We start from the raw sequence: 22,844 nt of genomic DNA, 5'->3' as shown, positions 1-22,844 counted from the left end.
TAGGCATGATGCTTGTTGCACATGATATGGTCGCACAAGTCATTCTTTTCTAATCCAAAATTAATGAGGGTTTATAACTTTTCTACCATCGTCAAGGACATTTTAGATGACTAGTAATTACGTACAAATGAACTTAAGTATTCTCTGTTAAAAAATTAAAAGGGGGAGAGAGAGAGGTGTAATGATTGAGAAGGTAAGGCTAAAATTGAGATTGGTCTTCTCCCACTACTAAGGAAGCCTTTTGAAGACACAAATTTAATTGGTCTTCGTTCAAATTTAATTATCTTTTTTAATTTATACTATGGTTTGGTTTGAAGTTAATTATAGGATAATATACAAGGAGAGGAGCGAGCGACTGTGAGAAATAAATATGAAAGCGATATATGGAAGATATTATTGTTGTTTGAATAAAGACTTTCGTGGGTCAAAATTCAAAAAAGGCATGTTATACGTTTCTTGAAGCATAAGCGAGAGGAAAGGGACGAAGGGACGAAAGATGAAGCTGTCATTTTCAAAAAGCAGCTAGCCGCCTTTTGAAGCACAACCTGAGCCCTGAGACTCAGATCATACATAACGTTGTCTTCCTTAGGACAGGACACAAAGCCAGCCACAGGTCGGTGCAAACATAATAAGTAACAGAAAGCTTTCGATGATCAGCAATCTCCATGTGAAACAGATAATTGTATTGTATCTGCGCACATCTTAATTAGTAATCTCCATATGAAACTATTGTATGTACACATGTATATACACATGCATGCATGAATCATGTATTTTATAGCCGGATTGCAACTATATATATGCAGAGTAAGGCATGTGAAACATTAATGATCAATTGAGGTAAAAATGGGAGAAAAGATACGTTAAACGTACATGTTACATATTACATGTTGCATGTTAAATACACATGTATGATGTACAGAGAGAGAAGGGAGATTGAAAAAAGGAGCGGGAAATTGAACAAATGAAGGAAAGAAAGCCTCTTTTGTGTTTTGTGTCAATAGATCCTACATATAATCGATATGATTTACTTTCATGCAGCTGCTATGTAATTAATTAATTTTCAGCAGCAACCAGTTTTGAGGGATTTTGTTGAGAGGGTGATGAGATTGGACTGTTGTGATGGTGCCAATTGGAGACGTTTAAGTAGGATCTTAGTCTTGATTGCTTGCCTAACACACCCCTAATTCCTGATGGTCTTGATCCTTTGCTCTCTTTTTTCACTAATTCATCAGCTTCTGATATTCTCTGCTGCTGCGCCACGTAATAATTAAAAACAAAACACAATTATTAACAACATTAAGCTAATTAATATTCATCAATTAAGGCTAGCTAGACAAGAACTTTGAATTACCTTGTTGGTATTCTGAGATTCCGCCCATGTCTCTGATTTGTTGATCTCATGATCATTAGCATCACCTTCAAAGAAAAGACAACACCACAGATTATACAAATTGTTTGATTAGCTAATTCATGTAAATAATTTGTGAGGCAGGGCAACTCACCGCTAAAGAAGAATTTGTTAGGGGTATGATGCCTTGATGAGTCTTGATCAGAGTCAATGAAATAATCCCTAAAACTGGGGGATCGTGGACAATGAATGAAGCTATCCTCCCTGTCACTGCTAGAGAGCATTTGTTCATCATAGCCATCATCATCAGAATATTGGCGGCCTCCCTTCCCTAACCCTAGGCCTGCATGTGCATGTGCATGTGGGTGCCCCTCCTGTATTCTACGCTCTTTGACAACCTTCTCCACCCGCCCTGATCTCTCTTTCTCCTTCATCATCATGTCATCCTCCTCGCCATAGTCATGCATGCCCCGTTCCAGATCCTTGCCAATATTATAATTATTAGATTCACAAGCAGAAGAAGTAGTTAGGTGTTCATGCTGATGATGTTGATGAGCATTAGCCCCCAACTTGGAAATGCCGCAACCCATGGATATCCGAAGGAAACTATAGATGGATATGCACAACAAGGAAGAGGAGGACAGACATGAATAGGGAAGAAGAGACGATCAAAACAAGATGGAGCGGTTGGGAGGGAGAGCGATCATTAATTCGATCAGCAGCCTCTCAGATAAATAAATATATATATAATGAATAAAAATTAATAATTAATGTGAGTTTAAAGTGTCGATGGATTGCTCTGTCCAATATTGTGAAGAGGAAATTAGAAACAAATTAAGAAAAATAAATTTGGATAGGAGTATTGAAATGAGGGAACCAACGAGTGTTGCGGGATTAGGTTCATAATTAACCATCAACCCTGCATTGCACTTGATAATTCTGTTTCACCAACCCATACCATACATACTCCTGCTGTTAGTTTTTGATTATATAATTAAGCTGTTAATTAACAACCCTCCTTTTGTTTTGTAGAATGTTTGATGGGCCTGGGAGTTTTGGATTAAGTTAGGGCCTAGAGCTAGAGCTAGGCCCGCTTACTCGTTCTTGCTTCTCTTGGGCCTCTGGCTCCGTGAGAAGCTAGCTTCAGCATCAGGGTCAGGGTCAGGGTCAGGGTCAGGGTAGTTGCTTCTGAGTTGCTAGGCAGTGCAGTGCACCCTCCCTTGACAAGTTTGACACAAATCCTTTGATTTGAACAATATTTCTTGTGGAAATTAAAGTATGGCCCTACCACAAGCGATGACTAATTATTAATTAAAGCCGACTTCACATCACAGATCACACAGACAGACAAAATGTAAGAAAAGAAAGTCAGCATTCTACGCCACTAAGCTAACTCATCCATTCCACATGCATCTGTTAATCCTTTGCTTTATTACTTTTCTTCCTTTAGATGAGTGTCGTGGAGAATTGAACTAGGTAACCTTGGATAATAAACATCATTCATAATACTTTTCCCTATTACTATTAGGGTAGGGAGACATGACTTGATCGATGTAATTAACATAATTATTATAACTCACCAGGCCAACCAATCTTATTCTCAACCTCAACCTCCCATTTTAATTGTGCTTTGTTCCTTTCCCCAGGCTCTGGGGCTTTGGGGCTCTGAGGCTCCAGCACAACACAACCAACACCCTTCTTTAATTAATTAATATTATATATACAATTATCATATTAATTAACTGGATGCCATTGCCACTGAAATTGTGAAGAAGGCAGAATCCTTTTGGTTTTTAATTCCAATTATATTAGGACTAAAACGCCAAAAAGTCATCGAGATTCCATTCCATAACTCGAACGAAGCATATTTATTTCAATATTATATTAATTGGGGTATTGAATTGAAACATGGATCATGCGACTGCGACTCACCTCGCATGTGCTGTGCACTGCAGCAGTATACTGTATAATAGTGTGGTGTGGGTGCTCTCTCTCTCTCTCTCTCTCTCTCTCTCTCTCTACCCTGCCTGCCACCAGCATCGATATCTTCGTGTATTTTTATGTGAAACATGATTAGATATGGATAATACAGAACATAATTGAAGAACCTCTTTTTCCCTTAGCTTTCTGCCCAACAAAAGGAAAGGGAAAAAAACACTTTAACCATCCATGTATGTGTCTTTGGATGCCTCTTTTGGGTGGTACTAATTGTTGCTTTCATAGCAATCAATGGACAACAAGCTTTACATGCATAAAAGCATAGCCATCATCATATATATGCATGTAACATTTGCCAGTTGTTTTTTTATTAGTCTGGGTCATATCTTTTGTCTCAAAAATCATTTGCCTTTTCATAAGGAAGGAAACAAAAGCTTCCAGATTTACTCAGAAACAATGAATGCCAAATATATATATATATATATGTATGCATTCCTCTTTCCCTCTCATTATGGTATATAATCATATGTCCCAAATACATACATATGGTATGGTGAATTATTTGATGAACCCAATAAAGCAAGGTAAGGTAGGGAAACAATAATATAATTATTAATTAAATCCAGAGCGCTTCATTTTGGATTTGCCATGAAGAAGACAATAATTAATCTAGCTAGCTAATATGCTTGCTCATCGTAAATTTGATAAGCCATTCAAATTAAAGATAAAATTAAGCCTTTTCTTTCTCATTTAATTTGTTGCGCTACAGTTGCATTCTCATGAAAGGAAGCTTAAAGCTCTCTCTCATCTTCAGTCGTCTCAGGCAAAAATATTATATATATATATATATATATATATATATGATCAAGAATAGCTATGTTAATTATCAGCAGCAGCACTGCTGTTTTCCTCCTGATCATGATCTAGCCTATTGGCATTGGAAGAGAGGTGAGTGATATCACTCGAACATGAGGAGGAGGAAGAAGGTGTAATCGCCTCCACTAATCTCTGAGTCCGAGTCCTCTTGCTGTTGGAGGGTTGAGAAATAATATCTGATGATCTTTGAGGCTTTCTCTTTCTCTGAAATACGCGATACACAACCCAGTTTTCCAGTTCCCTTTTAGATGCCTGCATTATATATAATATGATGATCATCATATTAGTTATTTAATGGCTGTATTAATTAGCAAAAAGATTAATAACTAGTTACATAAATAAATACCTGGGTATGGGTTGGGTTTACTTGAGAAGACAAGAGCTGATATTCATGCATGAGCCATCGAGTTTTAGTTTGAGTCTCATGGTAACGGCGCTTCCTTCGGCAGAAAACCAACGTTTTCCTGATCCCAACTGCTTCGCTGCTTTCGGGATCAACAATTTGCTTCTCTTTGCCCATAGGCTTCCAGTAACCACAGCCAGCAGCTCTCTTAGTATCGTCAATCTCATTCGCAGTTATTTGATTGTAAAAGAAATACCTCTTTTCCCTAACATCACCTCCACAACCTATACACAGAGCAGAGCAGAGAGAGAGAGAGAGAGAGAGAGAGAGAGAGAGAGAGAGAGAGAAATAATGGATCAATAAGCTACCTAGAGCCTTTGTTTTCAACTATTCTTCTCTCTCAGTTCAGTTTCAGTTGGGTTAAATGAAGTACCTGGCAAGCACCAGGGATGAGTGTGGAAGACGTCAAAGTCGGGAATGATGGAAGCAGGCAATGGCGCGGCATGGACCTTTCTCTTCAAGTAGTGGATCACAAGCTCTTCATCCGTGGGATGAAACCGGTATCCAACTGGCATCTTCACTCCTCCGTTTATAACAAAGTTTGGTAATTTCTCCATCTATAAATCAAATATATGATATTGGTTCTGCTGAATATAATGAATAAGACTGAAGAAGAGCAAGCTACTAGCTCTAGCTTAATTGAAGCGGAAGCAACCCATTTATATGTAGGCAGCTAGGAATATATGTTACTGACTCTTGTACAACTGCAACAAGAGAGAGAGAGAGAGAGAGAGAGAGAGAGAGAGAGAGAGATAGAGAGCAAAGCAAATAAATGGAATGGAAGTTGATTTAGAAAAGGCAAAAGAAGGAGACGTGTGTGGTGGGGAAACACAGAGACAGAGAGGTCTCATATAGCCTTTTAAATAAGAGACTAGCTAGTAGTCTTAAGAGTAAGAGGAAATTCTAACTCCAATTCTGACTCGGAAACCCCTTCCTTGACTGGGGAAATGGGAAATAGCTTTGTTTTGTTTTTTTAGTTTTGACGGTCTTTGTTTTCACACAATCACAAGCGTGTGAGGACTCAACAACTTTAGCAGCTAGTATTAGTGATATTAGCATCAGTATTAGTAAAGGCCAAAGTTGAAAATCCAATAACCTGCCTTTTGGTCAATAAGCATGCGCTGCTTCTTCTGCTTCTACTAGTCTGTCCGTCAGTCACTTCATGCGTGCCACATTTTTTTTTTTTTTGGTTTTGCTGCTGCTGATGGCAACATTTCAATTTACAAAGGCATGTAGGCAGGCAGGCAGTCTTTAAAGTTTAATCTTTATCTATCTGCTTGGCCTCGCTTACCTACTCTTGTTTTAACTTGTACGACCTTTTATTATTATCTTGACTTAATTTATGTGGCTGGCTGTTGTCCATTTGTTTTGTGGACAAACGTATCTAATTAAACATACTCTACTCTGTCTGTAGATGCATTTCAGTTTCAGAGATGATTAACCTAGTTTCAATCTTTTCATGATTCCTTGCAAAGTACGTATAATTATTCAATAAAAGATCATCAGAAATGTATCAAATCAAAAGAACATGATTTTCCATCACAATTCTTTATTTTTTTAATGCTTACATCTCATTTATTTTTTATATAGTGAATTTTGAGGAAATAGCTTTTGGCTGCAACCAACCATTGCTTCCCAGATGCTTCCCAGATGGGCCAGCCAACTCCAGCGAAGAGATTAATATATATATATATATATATATATATGTTGGGGCAATTAAAAATAAATGGCCTAGGTCAATCATGTTGATCATGATAAGATGGATACAACAACAAATACAACAAATAAACAAACAATTTAAGAGAATAGCATTTGCCTCCTCCCTCTTGTTTTTTTTTGGACAAATGCCTCCTCCCTCCTCGAACTTGAAAGTTGAAACTTCGAACAACACCATACATCATACAACATGTACATCCCTAGATGCGTGTTTGAAAGTGAAACACATCGATTTCGACCAAAACCAAGAAAGAAACAAATTCATAAATATATATATATATATATATGCTACCTCCACCTTGTAGTGTGGTCTTGTCTTGAAATTGTTGACATAGACAGAGTGCTGTGAGATTCGTTACTGTGGTGGTGGTGGTGGTGGTGGAGATGCCCATCATCATCTAATTTTTCTATTTCTTATCATATCTTCTCACATTAATGCTATCTTCTCTATCTATTAATATTCAAGAAGCTAGCAAGCCTACCTACCTGTTTGCTACTTTGTTGTGTGTTCTGCCATTCTGTGTTTGAAAATCTAATTTAAACAAAATACCATCTTCTTCTCAAACTCAACTACACTTGGTTTTCTTCTCAACTAAATTATAAATACATGCTTTCCAAGCTTCTATTCTATATATGAATAGCAAGCAACCATGGGCCTATGATCATCTTCTCCGGTAATTAGTAATAGTTTAGTTTAGGTATTTGATTAATTGATCAGGAGCTGCTACAACGAGCAGGTGTGGGTGAAGGGTAAGTTTCACTACTTCCATTGGACTAAGAAGGTAAAGCAAGAAAGCATTTTGGACTGTGCATTCCACATCCTCAAATCAGCTTTTTCTTTATATTATTGGATAGTGAGAATGAACCCTCACTGTGTGTCATAGTGTTAATGAATGAAAATAGCAAAATAGTTCTTGAGAGAGGAGCAACTATCCTTCATAATCATCCTTAGTCATTCTGGTTGATTAGCATCTAAGCCCACTAAGAGAATCTCCAAGGAAAAATGCTAAAGAGTAGGCAAACTCATTTGCCTTGCCATATCAGTATTTTCATGCTCCAAGGAAAGAGGCAAATGAATAGACAAAATATACCCACTCTCTCCAACAAGGCAATATTGCCTATTTCAAAGTAAAGAGGTATATTAAACCCCACTTACTTTTTATAATAAAATATCATCTTCACTCTCTCATCTACTTTCTATAAAATATAAAAATAAATAATATAATAATGAATTGTAAACTTGCATTTCCTAATCCCTTGGAATGATCAATTTTTTTCATCAGGCAAATGAGTAGACAACATGCCATCTAAGTTGTTATAATACAATTTTACCTATTTCATTTGTATACTCCTTTGGAGATGCTCTAAGTACGGGAAAAAGTCTTGTCCAATTTGATTGGACTGATCGATCTTGACCAAACGAGGCATAAAGAAATATCACAATCTAGGTTAAGCCCATGTTAAGATTGGGCTGCAACAGTGTTCCGCTAATTTTATGAAGAATAATACAAGCAATAAGCCCCGGTGCACTAGTGTAGAGTTTCTCTTGCCATTCCAAATCAGCAAAAACCATTTCATAAAACGCAAATTAATATTAATGTATTGGTATTGCCAGGACATAAAGCACAAACCAATAATGCAACAAGTAACAAATTATACAAGAGAATCACATCACACAATCAATCACTTTTGCCTTCCAAAAACCGACCGACGATGGATGCGCAAATAATCATTCATCTCGCATAAAAAAAAGAAATTCATTCATCCGAAAATGATACTATCTCCACCAATTACAAAATAAATTAAGTTTAGACCGAGAGAGAGAGAGAGAGAGAGAGAGAGAGAGAGAGAGAGAGAGAGAGAGTAGAACAAGAAGAAAATAAGCTGCTCAACTAATTAACATAGATCTTATCAAAAAACTAATTAACATAGAATTTCTGAGATACATGTATGGATGGATAATGGAGGAGCGCACAACGTTTGTGCTAATATAAAACAAGACCAAATTATGTACAACGAACAACGAGCATAGAATAAGATGCGTCAACCTCCAGACTTGAGTGATGAGTATAGGCCCTAAAATAAAAGGAGAAAATATATTTGAAACAAGCAAAGGGCAAGTAGCAATCCTTGTATTAGAGCTGTATCAACTCTGGAATCAGCTTCAAAAGAAAAGAAAGCTCCCTCTGCGAGAACTCTGGCTTTGATTTCACCTGCATCTGCATCTTCCCGTCTCCTTCCAACAGATTCTTGTCCCCCCCGTCTTCAGCTGTTGTTGGCTTAATCATATCCGACACCGACTCTGTGATCTCTTGCACAAGATCTACTATCACTCCCTCGATTCCCATTAGGTACTGCATGTAAACAGCTTCCGCCACATTGCTGCAATTTCATCATATATTTCATCAATTTAACATTCATAATTCTCAGAGTTCAAACTTTTTTCTTTACGCAACTCAAATTTGAAAGATCAAGGTAAACCAGAACATGGGCTAAGCAAGAAATCTGTTGAGCAAATCAAAGTCCACAAGCTTACTTCAATTTTCCGTATGTTAGGAGTGAAAGCTTGGCGTCCTTGATCTTGGTCAGTGCCCCAGGATTTCTGAACACACCTTTAACCTCCGACACAATACCTTGCAAACCACCCTCCAAACACAACTTCATGGCTTCCTCCAAAGAATTCCTTCTCACATCATAGTAAAGCTCCGTCCCACCATTTGTCAAGAAAAAAACCTGCCATCATCAATTGATTCAGCAACCTTAGTAATTCAAACCCCATATCTAGAATAGTTGGCAAATCATCAGTAATTGATCAACATATATGATATATAAGACAACTTTGAAGCAAGCAATTATATGACAAGTGCTTACAGGATAGGTGCTCTGCAACTTTTTAACAATCAGCGCAGCATCGGGTTGGAAGCTTGAGAAGATGATGGGCCTGTCTTTGGCGTAGTTAAACACCACCTGTCCAACAAAACAAAATTAAGAGACTTGAATCAGCACCGATTATAAAAAGTTACGATTAAAGAATGCTATTAATGATCAACAGGGCATGATGTGCTGCGTACTTGCAAGATGGCTTGAAAGACGTTGATGAGATAGTCCTGTTCGTAAACAACGTAGTCGTCGAATTTCAACTCGATGTTGAAGCCCAGGGAAGGTTCAACCTGCTCGAAGGCTTCTTGGAGTGTGCAGAGAGAGTCATCTTTTTCAACATCCCATCTTACTATTTTACCATCTTTGGTTTTCCTCAACAAAGTTTTTCCTTCCTTTCCTGCCTCTCTTTGTGGGCCGTAGCAAAGAAACTCCGACAGACACAGTTCCGTTACTCTCCTCTCACACACAGTCCCCTGTTGCAAAATCAAAACCGACCAAAACATTAACCAAGTTTAAAATTTCTACGTACCTAAATACTCAGAAAAGGAAAATTCAATAATAAGAGAAGGGGTGGAAAAATAAAGCTTACATTTTCTTCAGAGAGGATGAAGTTGTCGTGGAAAATGACTGGGCAGTCATCTTTGGTTACCTACAAAAAGCCACCACATTGGGTTTCACTTTCCTGTTTCATTTTTCCTCGTTTTTTTTTTGGGTTTCTTTTCTTCTGTTTTTTTTTTTTTTTCTTTTTCTTTTAGCTTCATTCACCTCCATTCTTGTAATTTCAATCCAAATTCCAAAATATTAAGGAAGGAAAAGCAAATGCAAAGAAAAGGAGATATAATCAGTACCATTTCAAACTCAAAAGAAAACTTTCGGGAAGACAAATCCCACACAAATACAAACGATAGAAAAAACAGAGGACTCGAAGAGCTTAACCCCCCTCAACTCGGAAAACCAAACAAATCCACCGGAAAAGAGAAAAAAAAAACTTGAATTTACAGAAATACCCTCAAACAGGGGCGGGTTTTACTGCGGACTCGATCAAATTCATTCTCATTCTCACGCGCATACCGACACCAACAACGCGTATGCGGCGACAGACAGCTAAAACGGTGGAATTCAAGTTTCGACAATTTGCATGCGTAAAAATAAATAAATAACAAGTGAAAAACAGAAAGAGGCCACCGAAAAATCCAGAGACACACAGGCATTGTTGGGTTGAGTTCATTGAATTGAATTGGGAGACAGAGAGAAACAGAGGAAATAATAACAAGCAAGGAAGCTCTCTCACCTGAACATCAAATTCGACGAAATCAATGGGGAAGTTGGCGGCCGAGTTGAAGGACGCGATGGAGTTCTCTTTAATGGCTCTCATTCTCCTATCCGACGACTGTAACGCGTTCATACCATTCCCTCTGTGTCCTATGACCAGAAACTTGGGTATCCTTGATGCCACCCGACCCATTTCCACTCCTATAAAATAATACCATGTTCAAAAAGTAAATCCTGTTAATATATCTCTAAAATACACAACAATTGATAAAGATTAGTAATTGAACACGTATATGTATTATGTACCTTTGGAGAAGCGGGTGGAGTAGAGTGCCAGAGAGGCATTTTCCGGCACCTGGTCGAGGTTGGGGACGTCGGAGACATGGACGGCCTTGAGAGCCATATATTTTTTATTTTTGTTTAAAGACGGGGAAATTAAAAGAGACGGGGCGACGCAACAAAGTATTGTGTGAAGCTTTGTAGATTTGAAGCAAGAGTATGGAGGAAAGGGGGTATTTATATTTATTTAGGAGTGAAAGGAGGACCGGCGCGAGCCACGCCAAACGGAACGGGATATGTCTTCAGAATATTCCCTCCCCTCCGCTTATGCTCTGGATATTCCATTATCCTTCCCCTCTCAACACAATATTTTTTTTGTTGGACCCTCTCAACACCGTTAACCTCATTAATATTCTTTTTTCTTCCCACCAACCAAAAAAAAAAAACCAATACACGTGTTATTGATCTTATGGTATGCCTTGTAATAAAAGCTTTTTCATTTTTACATTTCGATCGGTCAACTATTGTAATTTTGTTTGTCGGAAATGCATTATAACTAGCTTGGCACAACAATAACGTGATTTCCACGTGTGATGAAAGAGAAAAAAATATTATTAGTGCGCGCCAGCTGGCGCGTGCGTGCGGTGGGGAGGTTAAGTCTGGACTCTGGAAGATGGAGGAAGTATTTTCCATTGTTTTGTTGGGAGCTTTTCTGCTTAAGATTTTGTAATCTCAGCCATCTATTAAATATGTTATGAATTTAATAAGCATTGTTGCATGCGATCCAACGGTTAGAGTAAAAATCATAAACCAATCCGAAGAAAACTATATATATTTTGGTGAAGAACCAATACTGTTTTGGAAAAACTTAAAATATACAATTCGTGTCAGCGCCAAGTATGATCGGATAAGTTAAGATAAGCTCCGCGTCACCGCGTGGCGTGGTCCGAAAGTGTCGGGTCTTTGACATTGCCGTCACCGGCACCGGCACGTGAGTTGTTTTGCTTCCACGTCTTCGCCCTGCACTACGCAGTACGCACCCACCCCGTATTTGTGGCATGGTACGGTTTCTTGTTTTGTCGAATTATTTTTCTTCTCTTCTTCGGCTAACGTTTTCTTTACAGTCAAAGACTCTCAAAAGTCCCCCGGTCTTTTCTTTGTTATTTTGTTTTTCGGTTACATACTTGGGTATAATGAGGTAGTAGAAGCTCTTCGACCAATTAGAAAAAAAGAAAAAGAAAAAGAAAAAAAGAGGTAGAAGCTGCATGTGTGTGCAAATTGCAAATGGCAATGCAAGAATGAAGATCGACCACTAAAAGATAGAAAATAATAAGAAATGGATAAGGGGTGGGGAGATGATGTGTAACCACGGTAGGCTTATCTGTCTGGACCTCTATTATAATAAAAATATGGCCTCAATGACCCACTCCATAGTTGGTGTTGGTGTTGGTGTTGGTGCCAGGCTGCCAGCAGCATCGATCTTCGCTTGTTTTCGCCTTCTCGTCTGTTTTGCCACTCAACGCTTTCTGCTTTGATGATTTATGTGACAAATAACTCATTGGGAATTTCGACCCGATAACAAAAGAATTAGTTTACTCTTACAAGGAGGAGGACATTGTCAATTTCCAATCCACGATTAACAAATTAATAGTATATTAAGTTGTAACAGCTCCCATTAGAATGAATGTTGCTCAACTAAACCAGACGATTCCTGTCTGCACAAAATATTCTGGCTAGCGCTGGGGCAGATGGAAAACGATATGTGAACTAACAAAATATATGAAAACAAATATTGAGAGATAGGATGATCGAACCTCGGAGTTTAGGTGTAATATTAAATACTCCTTTAACTCGTTGTATTAAAAAACTGGAAAACAAATACAAAAAAAGAGGAAAAATTAATGGAGAAGGGAAAGGAAATAATAAAGGTGTCTGCATGCTCGTCTGCTTTGAGTTTTAGGGCTAACCAATAATATTGGAGTGTGGATGGATGGTGACTAAATATAGAAAGGTGAGTTGGTTCCCACTGTTCCAAACATTGAGCTTAGCTTTTGTCACCAAAGCTAAAGCAAAGCACAGAGAATCTTGTGCCATTCGCATCAGGAGAGAAAGAGAAAGAGAAAAGCAGTGGCCTCGTTGGATTGATGTGCCAATTTCTTTCTCTTCTCATATGATGTACGTATAATACACCGAGGTTAATTTTTCTGCACAATTCAAAATCGTACACACGATTTCATTAAGGAACTCATGCAATTCAAATATGACGCTTTATCTTTCCAAGATTCATGCTCTAGACACTATCTTATCAGCCAGCCTAGTCAATTAACCCATTTTGTTCATCTTGATGAATCAGATTCTAACTCATGTTAGAGAAATTGTGGGAAACTTCCACCTTTTCACGCCCAATAAAACACACAGCCTATTTTTATGAATTGTTTTTGCATGTTCGGGGTACCATCCAAGATATACAGGACGTGTGTTTGAACTCTCCAACAAACTGCACTGTTTTTTTAAAAATAAAATAAAAATATTTTTTTATATATTTTATGTATATTGGATGGTAGACCAAGTTGGCACACTCATAAACATGCAAAAATACTCCCTTTTTAGCTGTTTGTATACGACTACAAACTTTTTTTATATCTCTCATCCTCGGCCTAGTCATAAAATGAGATAAGAAACACACATGATTTAATGATTATATGAAAAGTCGTGTCCAAAAAAAAGTCCCTAGATTCTTCAAAACAGAAAGAAGAAGAAAAAAGCAGAAGTCGCTAGATTATTGGAGCATGGTGCAATATTCTTGCTTTCTACGCCTTGTAGGAGGCGTTGTTTCTTCATTGTTGTCGATTTTACTTTAATTTTAGGCTTGGAATTCCTTATGTTTTGGGTCGCCTGATAGCATTGGGCTATAATTGTTTGGACAGAAGCTAACTAGCCCTACACGACTTTAAGGTATGAGTTCAATGAGCCCAATTTTGTGTTGTCATCTGAATTGGGCTCGGCGGCAGATGAGTTAAGCACGTAGCATTGGCAATTCTGGACAGAAAGGAAAGGAAGCCATGAAGCCTAAAAAAGAGCCCAATCTTATTATGTTGACAGTTATTTCATGTCATGGTTGGTGCATCGTGCAGCTTTGTTCCTTTTATTTTAGGTAACTAGGTTTAGGGTTCATCACATTCATTCATAGAGTTAACAAGTGGGAGGGAAGGTGTTTGATTCGTACGTACCACCATTAAAGCTTTTCTGTGGAATCTTTCCAAGACCCCTAATAAATTCCAAGTTATTTAATTTACAGATATCTGATGTGATTATTCATGACCTAATTAACCCAACAGCACCACCACCACCACCACCACCACCACCACCACACCAGGTTTTGTGATTAACCTAAAACTTCACCATTAAACTACTCATTTCATTTCTGAAGATTTTTTTCCAAAGTCAAAGCTAACTAAGACATGGTGATGGTGCCTGCCTTTTTGGCTGGCTGGCTGGCTGTAGAAAGAAACTAGAAAACACTAAAACAATTGGCTCATGATTAGAATATGAGCCCCAATTGGGTTGGTTGGGCTTCGTTTGCTAGCTAGCTAGTACCTTACGTTACCCTGCATGCCTGCACTGCACTGCACCTATATCAACACAACACAAGTTACAACGGCTACTTTCTTTCTCATTCATTCATTCAAAATATTATACAATAACCTCCTCCAACCAAGTATCAAAAGTCTCCCAATTGGCGCTCGCTAGCTATTAAATAAACAAAAGGAAGAAGATAAGATGAAGAAAATCTGTCTGCCTATTATATCTCTCTTTCTTTCTCTGTCTTCCTTGAGAGATAGGAAGGAGAGCATTAATGGCGAAGACAGAAGCATTAAATATTTCTGAGGGTAAATTAATTGCTTGCATTAATCGCTACAAGTGTCTGTTGGCCCTCTTCAGGCTCCTTAATTGCTACCCTCATCTGCCCCCTAACACTTCTTTCTCTCCCCTCTTATCCTCTGCAACCACTCTCCCATATCTCATTTATTGCTTTGCTGCTCTCTCTACGTCTCTACATCTCTCTCTCTCTCTCTCTCTCTCTCTCTCTCTCTCTCTGGGCAGTGGGAAGAATCAGTAATTTAATACATGCCATGCCAAGGTGAAAAGTATGTGAGATTCCATCATCTTTTACAAGATTCCACCATGACACAAAAATCATGGGTTTCTGAGGCCACAAGCACAAGTTTAGTAAACATCCCATCCCATCCAAGTAAAAAGACAACTGTAATTATGGGTTCATTTCAATTAGGAGATTCAGATTATCTTACTCTTTTCCTCCTCCTAACTGTAGCTTGTTGAACTCAGAACCCAGCTGAGTTGAGCTTGACTCGGGCATGTTGAACTTTGAGCTGGCTGACGAGGGGACCTCTGTTCCTGGTTGCATGGGCCCTGAATTTGTAGAAGAAGAAGAAGCACTTAAGGCTGCCTGTGAAGTGTCTTTCATTGACATCATTCTTGATGGGTTTGATTGTGGTGCTGGTGGTGCTGCACAAACTGGGATCACTGATCTGATTTGAACTGCAGGGGCAATCCTGTGCGGGCTGAAACCTCCAGTGTACATGGCTCGGTCCTTCATGTGGCTACTTGTAGGCAATGCCTTCATTGGACCTAATGGAAATTGCCTTCCAGTATTAGACACAGGAAATTGCCTATATGCAGAACTTGAATTTGAATTACTAGGAACCTCCTTTTCAATGGCCTTGTTGTTACTAATAATGATATCTGATTTTCCAGTACCAAGCCATTCTTCCTCATCCCTTTGGTGGTCTTCCAATGGAGGTGGAATAACTTGTGATCCCCTCCTCACATTAACTTGTAGTACTGGGATAGGCCTATAATTGGAATTGGATAATGTGTAGGAAGAGGAGTTGTCTTTGTTGAGCAGTGTAGTTGGTGGCAAAATCTTTGAGGCTGTTCTTGGTGGGGGTGGAGGAAGCAGAGATGCAAAGCTGTTTTGCTTCTGCTTTGAAACTTCTGGAACCAAATCTGTTAACAGATCTATCAGCCTCCAGTGTTGATTCTGTAGAGAGTTAGCAGCACTGGATGTGGAGGATAATGATGATGGAGATGATGATGCAGAAGCAATAGTATTGTCTCTGTGGCATTGGCCCCTGACCATTCTTCTCCTTGCTTGAATTTGATCTCTCCTCCTTATAAATTGTTTGCTATTGTGATCATCTTTGGGTCTAAAATTTGAGAGCACCCCTGTCACAACTGCCTGGTCCTGTTCTTCTGCTTCTTTAGCTGTCAATGGCCCCATGCCTGGCATTGCACAAAGATGTATACTTGATAAAGCAATTTCATTTTGCTAAAAAATACCAACTAAACCAAATTGTGAGAGAGAAGGGGAAATGAGAAGATACTTCTTTTCAAGGCAGACCATGCTGCAATTGCAGCATTCTTCTCGGCTTGCTTCTTGGTTTTGGCTGCCTCACCTGTAAAACTCATGCCAGCAAGCTCTACAGTACAAGTGAAAACTGGGACATGGCCAGGACCTGATCTTACGGTGGTGTACACAGGGAGCTTCAGCCCAGCTCTGTGAGCGGTTTCTTGAAGGAGGTTTTTGTAAATTCCAGTTTCATCCTTGATCAGACACAATCCACAAAAAGGTATGAAATGAAGTAAGAAAACTTGCTAATTAATAATTGAAAAGTAACTGAAAACAGAGAGGTTCTAGATTATCTTGGTAGTTGGTTGGGAAAGAAACCAACTTACAAGAACTCTTGCAGTGAGAGACCTGGAAGGGCCTCTTGTGGAGAGTTTATTGAGGGCTACTTCTGCAGCTGCGTGCTCTGCTTGTCTCAATGTGGTGCAGTAGTTTGGGCTTTCAAAGATCTCACCGTTGAAGTTGACAGAAGCTTTGAATCTGGGTGCATGATCTGGTCCTTGTCTGATGCACGCATAGGAAGGGAGGTTGAAACAGCTTCTCTGTGCAAGCTCCTGCAGCTGGTTCTTATACATGATATCGCCTTTCACAAAATACATCCAAACAAACCATCAAATTCTACATGATGAAGCCATATTATTCCATACAATCTTAAAAGCAAAACCCATCACTTGAAAATTAGCTCAGACTCAGAGACACTAATTATATATGTAATGTAAGGCTTAGGCAGGAGATATTATCAGCCCACCAAAAGAGTGAAGAAACTGAACTCAACCAACTGATAAAACTAAGACAGAATCAAGCAAGCAACTCACCAGATTCCGTAGTCCTCCTACATTGGCTTCTTGGGAGTCTTCTTGTCTCTCAGGACAAAAGCATCTGATAGTAAGAGTGGGGGTGGAGAGGAGAAGAAAGAAAAGGAAGTAAATATTGAAGTTGAAGGTAGGTAACTACTAACTAGGTGAAGTGAAAATGTCAAATGAAGCTTTAATTACTCCTCCTCCTGGCTTCTCTTTATTATTTTTTTCCGCTTAGGTTAGGTTCTGTTTTTTCTCTTTTAGGGTTTTACCAACCGTTACTAACTCAAATGAAATCTTTTCCCATTACAGTATGCTTTCTCGTGTAACGATGATTGAGGAGGAGCCAGAGCCAAAAACCAGCTTTTTTTTGGGGGGTGGGGGGTCGTAGACTTGTTATTGGATATAGGAGGGTCAAATTACACAAGAATCCTTGCAGGGATACAATTTTACAAATCATTCTCCATCTGCTGCTTTTGTTTTTGGGGCGTGAGGGTTAATTTACCAACCACATTCTAAACGTGCAATGACAGCGTTGAATTTGAAGTTTAACACCAACTTGGCTGGCTCTGTGCTGTGGTCAGTGATTATAGCTCTTTGCTGGCAAATGATAAATGATATTCTTATACGCAGCTGGCCTCATTTTTCCACAACGAAGACTAGCTAGTAATAAATAAGTGTTTGGTTTATTTGCAACCTTTAAATTAAAGTAATTTGCGTCAAATTTAAATCCAGGGAGGAGTGAACACTAGCCAAACTTTAAAATCCTCCTGACCTAGAACCTTGTTTTAAAAATCAGAGCAAACGTGTGAAACCAAGTTTCTTCTCTTTTTTTTTTCTTCTGGTGCAGAAACTAAAATTCTTCATTAAGTTCATGAGAGAGAGAGAGAGAGAGAGAGAACGCAGTAACTCCACCACAATTGCAATACAATTAGGAACTAACTAATTCCACAAATGCAATACAAAAACAAGAAAGCTCACTCATACAACACACAAATTCCTTCCTAAATGCACAATGGCCAACCCAACACTTACAGAAGACCCTTCCCCAAATTGCACATAATATTAATGTGGGTGTTAAATGGCCACGCATGAACACAAACCACCACTCTGCTGCCACACAATCAAATCCTCCATTCCGCTACTATACTGGTCTGTCACATTTGGCTGCCTATGTATGTCGGTTCTCATTTGTCAAGCCACCACTGCTACTCCCACCCGTGCGGTTCGGTTCCCCGACTCTAGCTGCCAAAGCAAGAACTTCGGGGGACATTTCCCAGCTTCCACTTTTCCTTCCCCAGCTGGATCGCCTGGGGTGTATTCCAGCACGATCCACAGTTTCATCGACTGTAGTCCTTATATCTGGGGAAACTTCACCTAATTCACCATCCTTTAAATTCAAGCGATCATTGTTGTTAAGTTGCCCTTCATAATGATCACCCCCAGCATTCATGTCTCCCCACACCGTTTTTCTGCCCATTTCAATGTCCTCCACAGCTTTTCCCATATTTGGGCTCATAAAACCTCCACCCCCTGACCGAGGAGGCAACACAGGTTCCCTTGGCACCTTCGCCCTGAAATTGTTCTTGGACTGGGGAATGGTGGTACAAAATATTTCCTTGAAATTTTCAACCACTCCTTTGTTATAGGGGTTGGCTCGCCTATCATATCGGTACCGGAAATTCTCATATGTAGTCTGGAAAAACAACGCAAACAGATATAAGCTCCTGTTCATTCTAATAGATGAATCGTGTAGATAGAGTTCTGCACTAAAGGGTTGTGACATGTTGAGATGGATCTCTCACCTGATTTGTACTGATGAGATATAAATGGAAGGCTGTAAGACCACCAACAAACCACATTGATATGAAAGTGTAGACTATTAGGACAATAGAGGCTGGAGTTTTAATCATTGCTTTCCAAATTGTCGTGTCCTCAGTTCCCATGATCCTTCTAACATAGACCCAGCAGAATGCAAAAACATATATACAAAGAAGGGTTGTGGAGAACACAAACATGAAGAAGAATCGATAATTTCTCTGCACCCAAATTAGTGAATGTTCAGATATATTTTCTATAGGCAACTGAGAATCCATCACATCAGCAACAGGTATATTCCATGCCAGTAAATGAAACAAAGCCAAATCAAGAACACATATTTAACCAGATAAGCTCAAGCACGTGATGTGAGCTACCTCCATATGCCAGTGACTGAATCATTTAATAGTCCACTTTCTTTGCTGATTCCAGGTGGAGATTTGTATATTTCAAATCTTTGGTATATTACTACAATTACCAATGTATGGATGCATGAATGTATGTATGCAGACATTCATGCATGTATATAGTTTGAAAGAATGCACATATTATGCATGTGAACGCCCATATGTGTGTCTGTCTCATTTCATATACATTGGCAGAGCAATCAGAAGGCATGAGTCTAATGAAAGAATTACTTACCAGCCCAATACACTGCCCAACCCAAGGACAGTGGTGATCGAATCTTTCTACGCAGTTGTTGCATATTGAACAGTGGGAGCAGCGAGGAGGTCTATAGAGCATACAAGTATCACAATACTTGATCTTGACAGGGATTCCATTCACCTCTACTTCCTTGATGCGAGGCAAACGCAACTGTGGTGTTTGTCCAGCCCCACCTTCTACGTTCCCATCAAATCCTTCTGGCTCTGGGGGGTGTGTGTTACGGGGAATTATACCAGGATCTCTTCCAGAGGTTAGCAGGAGAAGAACTAAATCCTGAAAATAGATCATTGTGTCATTATATTTTCACACTGCAGATACATCAACATATCTAAATTTATCACTATATCCACCTGCGAATTCCCAGGCCCAACTCTCAAATCTAGTAGAGATTCAAACAATAAATAAATTTTAGAATAGGGTGCTTGTGGAGGCAAATTTTACTAGAAACTCCAGAACTTGTTACAAGTTACAACAACTCAAACCTAATTGATTATCATTTACTTCTACAAAGACTCCTGTGAAGGGAAGAAAACTGACAATACCAAAGTAGATTCAATAACCTAGACTCATATTGAAGCCTGTCCATAGTGGTAAAGGTTTAAGAGAGAGTAAATTCTACTACAACATACAAACTGCATTGATAACAATCACTCATAGAAAGGGTATCATACTCAGAGGAAGCGATATGCTCCATGAGGACCTACTACCAACTTATACCAATCCATATCTCATAACAAGTTCAATCCTCCATAACTTACCATGTTCCCCGCTAATCTCTGCGACAGATACTAGCATGTTATAGTGTGAAAATTGTGAATCAGGACACCACATAATAATAGTAACTTTCAATAGTCCTGATAGTAGCTTTCAACATAACACGCCAAATTGTCTGGCAAAATAAAGTTTCCTTTACAGAAATAAGCCGTGTGTGATTTAGAGAGAGAACTCACATAAACTGTGAATACCACAGCGACAACCATTATCAATATTCCCAAGTGATGTGAGAAATGGTCCATCAACTTTCTTGCAACAAAGATGCAGAAAATTGTGACAGGAGCAACAATTAGAAATATGGTCAGCCCCAGTGATCTTACATCTGGTCCGAAAATAAACCTTCCCTGAAGGAAAAATATCTGCAAAGAAGCAAAAATAACATATATGTAAGTTTTCATAATGCCATTCATACTCTTTTCAACCAAAATAATAATAATAATAATGCCATTCATACAAGGCAAGGTACTGCACTACAAGCAGCATCCAATTCTAACAGCAAGCCAAGCTTGGCATTCAAATACATGTAAAACATAAGCTCTATGCTTATCAATCTACAAACAATTGCCACCTATACTATAATTCCTTGTTAATGAACACAAAATGAGTCGACTTCATCATCATCCTTGTCTTTGTCTCGAATATATAGGGTCATCCGTATCAATTCTTGTATTCCACTGTTTTCATTATATTCAAATTGCAACGTCTCTCGTATGAAATCTAATTTTCTTACATCGTTTTCGTATTACTTCTAAACTTTTTCAAGAGGCAAAAGAAAAAATTTCATTCCTTGACTGTAACATCAATCCAAAAATAGATATAAAAACATACGAACAATAGTAGTGAGGTAACAACAAGAATACCAATCACAATCACAATAATATAAAAATAGTAACCAACATTGTCAATGAGAATGGTGCGACACAAAATCGTAATCCATCAAGTCCTAAAACTGAAATTATATAAATAGGGAGCCACTGAAATTATTCCGGAAAAAATCTAGCAAAAAGAAAAAAGAAAAGGAAGAAAATATTATCAGGCTAAAGGGAGAAGAGGAAAAAGAGAATAAAAAGGAAACTGACATTGCTGCCTTTCCAATTTTGGTAGACCAGCAAATCAGTGGAGGCGCCGGCGGATCCGGAAGCCGGATCCGATCGCTGGGGCGGAGGCACCACATACATCGCTTCCTCACCACCAACGCTCTCAGTTTCAGCTCAATAAGATCCTCCTCGCTCGATAGCCGATACAATGATGTCGACTCTCAGGCCCCAAGGAAATATGGAAAGACCAAAAATTGATAATGGAATGGAAAAAGGAGCTCGAGGGCTCTTTCGGAGCGGGAAAATGGGTCGGGTTCCGGCGAGCAGAGTGAATGGTTAAGGTTGGGCGACAAGGCATGCGGGTGGGGTTGGGGCAAAAGGGTTTTTCTTCATCCTTTTGGAGGTGGCTTTGCCTTGGCTTATTACTTTGGGGGGGCTAAAGCAGCAGCGGTTCTATCACTGTTGTGTGTATGTGCTTTACAGGGGGGATCGGCTGATGTGGCGGGCTCTGATTGGGTGGAGAGGCTGGGGATGGAGTGGCTGGCTGTGGTGGGTGAGAACCCAGTCCAAGTCCCAGTGTGACTTTTTTTAAGTTTTTTTATTTTTTGTTTCTTCCCAACATTGGAATGTGACCGGCCCTTCCTTCTAGTCTGGTTTTGAACCCTTTCCTTTCCTCTGTGTTTGGTTGAGGTATATATAACTTTGAGTTTAGCTGAATTTGGTATCTAACTATACCTAAACAATAAATAAGTGGTTTTTCAATCCCATTTAATTACTTTTGGACAGATACTTACAAATTCTGTAATAAATTACCAACTAAGTTTTATTCTATTAACTTTTTTATTTTTAGTGTTAAATTAAAAGAGTTTCTGAAGTCAAATCTCATTTCTCATTGATTTATAATTAAAAAAAAACCACCTCATATAATTCTGTTTCTCATAAGTTCCATCAACATTGATTTCATACTTATAACAACTTGGTTCACTCTTGAGTTCATTCATTCCCACTTCACATAATTACAATGGATATATTTTAGGATATGTCATATTCCTGCAGTCCTTTAGATTTTTTTTTTTCCAATTTTTATGAAGTTTTGTAATTAATGGGGGTAAATTCTTTGATAAAATGCCTCAAAGAAGACTAAGGTGGGGGACAACCTGCTCTACTCCTCTACTTATGTTATTCTTCTTGTTCTCTGGACTCATTCTTCTCATTTTTCTGTTTGTGTCATCAATAAATGAACTAGGTAGAATGTATTGTGTTATTAATTTGTGCATGAATATGTTTATATGATTGTGTTTTTTTTCTTATATCTAAGAGTCGACTTATCTTCATTATTAATGGTGTTGCAGTAGTATTTTTCACAAAAGAAAATTCATGCTTCCGCCATTGTATGTGGTAGACATTATTCACATTATATTACTCATTGCAAAACATAATTGAAACATTCTTCAATTACTATACCTACATATTAGAGACATTTATAGAAGAAGAAAAAAGTAATTATAAGTTGATTAGAATATTGAACCAATAAAAATTTCATATCTTTGGTAAAACCCATTTGAATGCTCTTCATGTTCCCCATGTATTCAGTTTACGGAATTTTAGA

At 38.6% G+C, this 22,844-nt stretch overlaps 4 protein-coding genes across 5 annotated transcripts; all 4 read right to left on the bottom strand.

Annotated features, from left to right (window-relative positions):
- LOC18782200 (NAC domain-containing protein 41) lies at positions 4,000-5,476 on the bottom strand. The gene is made up of 3 exons (XM_007216467.2): positions 4,942-5,476; positions 4,512-4,792; positions 4,000-4,417 (listed from the first exon to the last, which is right to left on the bottom strand). The coding sequence occupies exons 1-3, from the start codon at positions 5,123-5,125 to the stop codon at positions 4,169-4,171; spliced, it is 714 nt and encodes a 237-aa protein (XP_007216529.1). The 5' UTR covers positions 5,126-5,476; the 3' UTR covers positions 4,000-4,168.
- LOC18782987 (glycerophosphodiester phosphodiesterase GDPD1, chloroplastic) lies at positions 8,155-11,063 on the bottom strand. Of its 2 annotated transcripts, none has more exons than XR_002270752.1 (7): positions 10,743-11,063; positions 10,456-10,637; positions 9,754-9,936; positions 9,356-9,637; positions 9,156-9,251; positions 8,821-9,017; positions 8,155-8,666 (listed from the first exon to the last, which is right to left on the bottom strand). XR_002270752.1 is itself a non-coding variant. In XM_007215449.2 (7 exons), exons 1-7 carry the CDS (start codon positions 10,837-10,839, stop codon positions 8,420-8,422), a joined length of 1,161 nt encoding a protein of 386 aa, XP_007215511.1. In that variant the 5' UTR covers positions 10,840-10,934; the 3' UTR covers positions 8,155-8,419. The 2 variants fall into 2 exon arrangements, 1 of the variants encoding a protein (XP_007215511.1); XM_007215449.2 differs by having other exon boundaries at positions 9,754-9,813; positions 10,743-10,934.
- Positions 14,497-17,280, bottom strand: LOC18782086 (double-stranded RNA-binding protein 3). Its single transcript, XM_020559457.1, has 4 exons — positions 16,959-17,280; positions 16,473-16,726; positions 16,121-16,340; positions 14,497-16,019 (listed from the first exon to the last, which is right to left on the bottom strand). The coding sequence occupies exons 2-4, from the start codon at positions 16,716-16,718 to the stop codon at positions 15,022-15,024; spliced, it is 1,464 nt and encodes a 487-aa protein (XP_020415046.1). The 5' UTR covers positions 16,719-16,726; positions 16,959-17,280; the 3' UTR covers positions 14,497-15,021.
- Positions 17,839-22,011, bottom strand: LOC18783251 (probable protein S-acyltransferase 7). Its single transcript, XM_007215324.2, has 5 exons — positions 21,278-22,011; positions 20,375-20,557; positions 19,401-19,697; positions 18,746-18,979; positions 17,839-18,636 (listed from the first exon to the last, which is right to left on the bottom strand). The coding sequence occupies exons 1-5, from the start codon at positions 21,374-21,376 to the stop codon at positions 18,112-18,114; spliced, it is 1,338 nt and encodes a 445-aa protein (XP_007215386.1). The 5' UTR covers positions 21,377-22,011; the 3' UTR covers positions 17,839-18,111.

The sequence above is a fragment of the Prunus persica genome, chromosome G3, assembly GCF_000346465.2.
Source record: "Prunus persica cultivar Lovell chromosome G3, Prunus_persica_NCBIv2, whole genome shotgun sequence".
NCBI classification, from domain to species: Eukaryota; Viridiplantae; Streptophyta; class Magnoliopsida; order Rosales; family Rosaceae; genus Prunus; species Prunus persica.
This window is presented reverse-complemented; position numbering and strand designations above follow the sequence as displayed.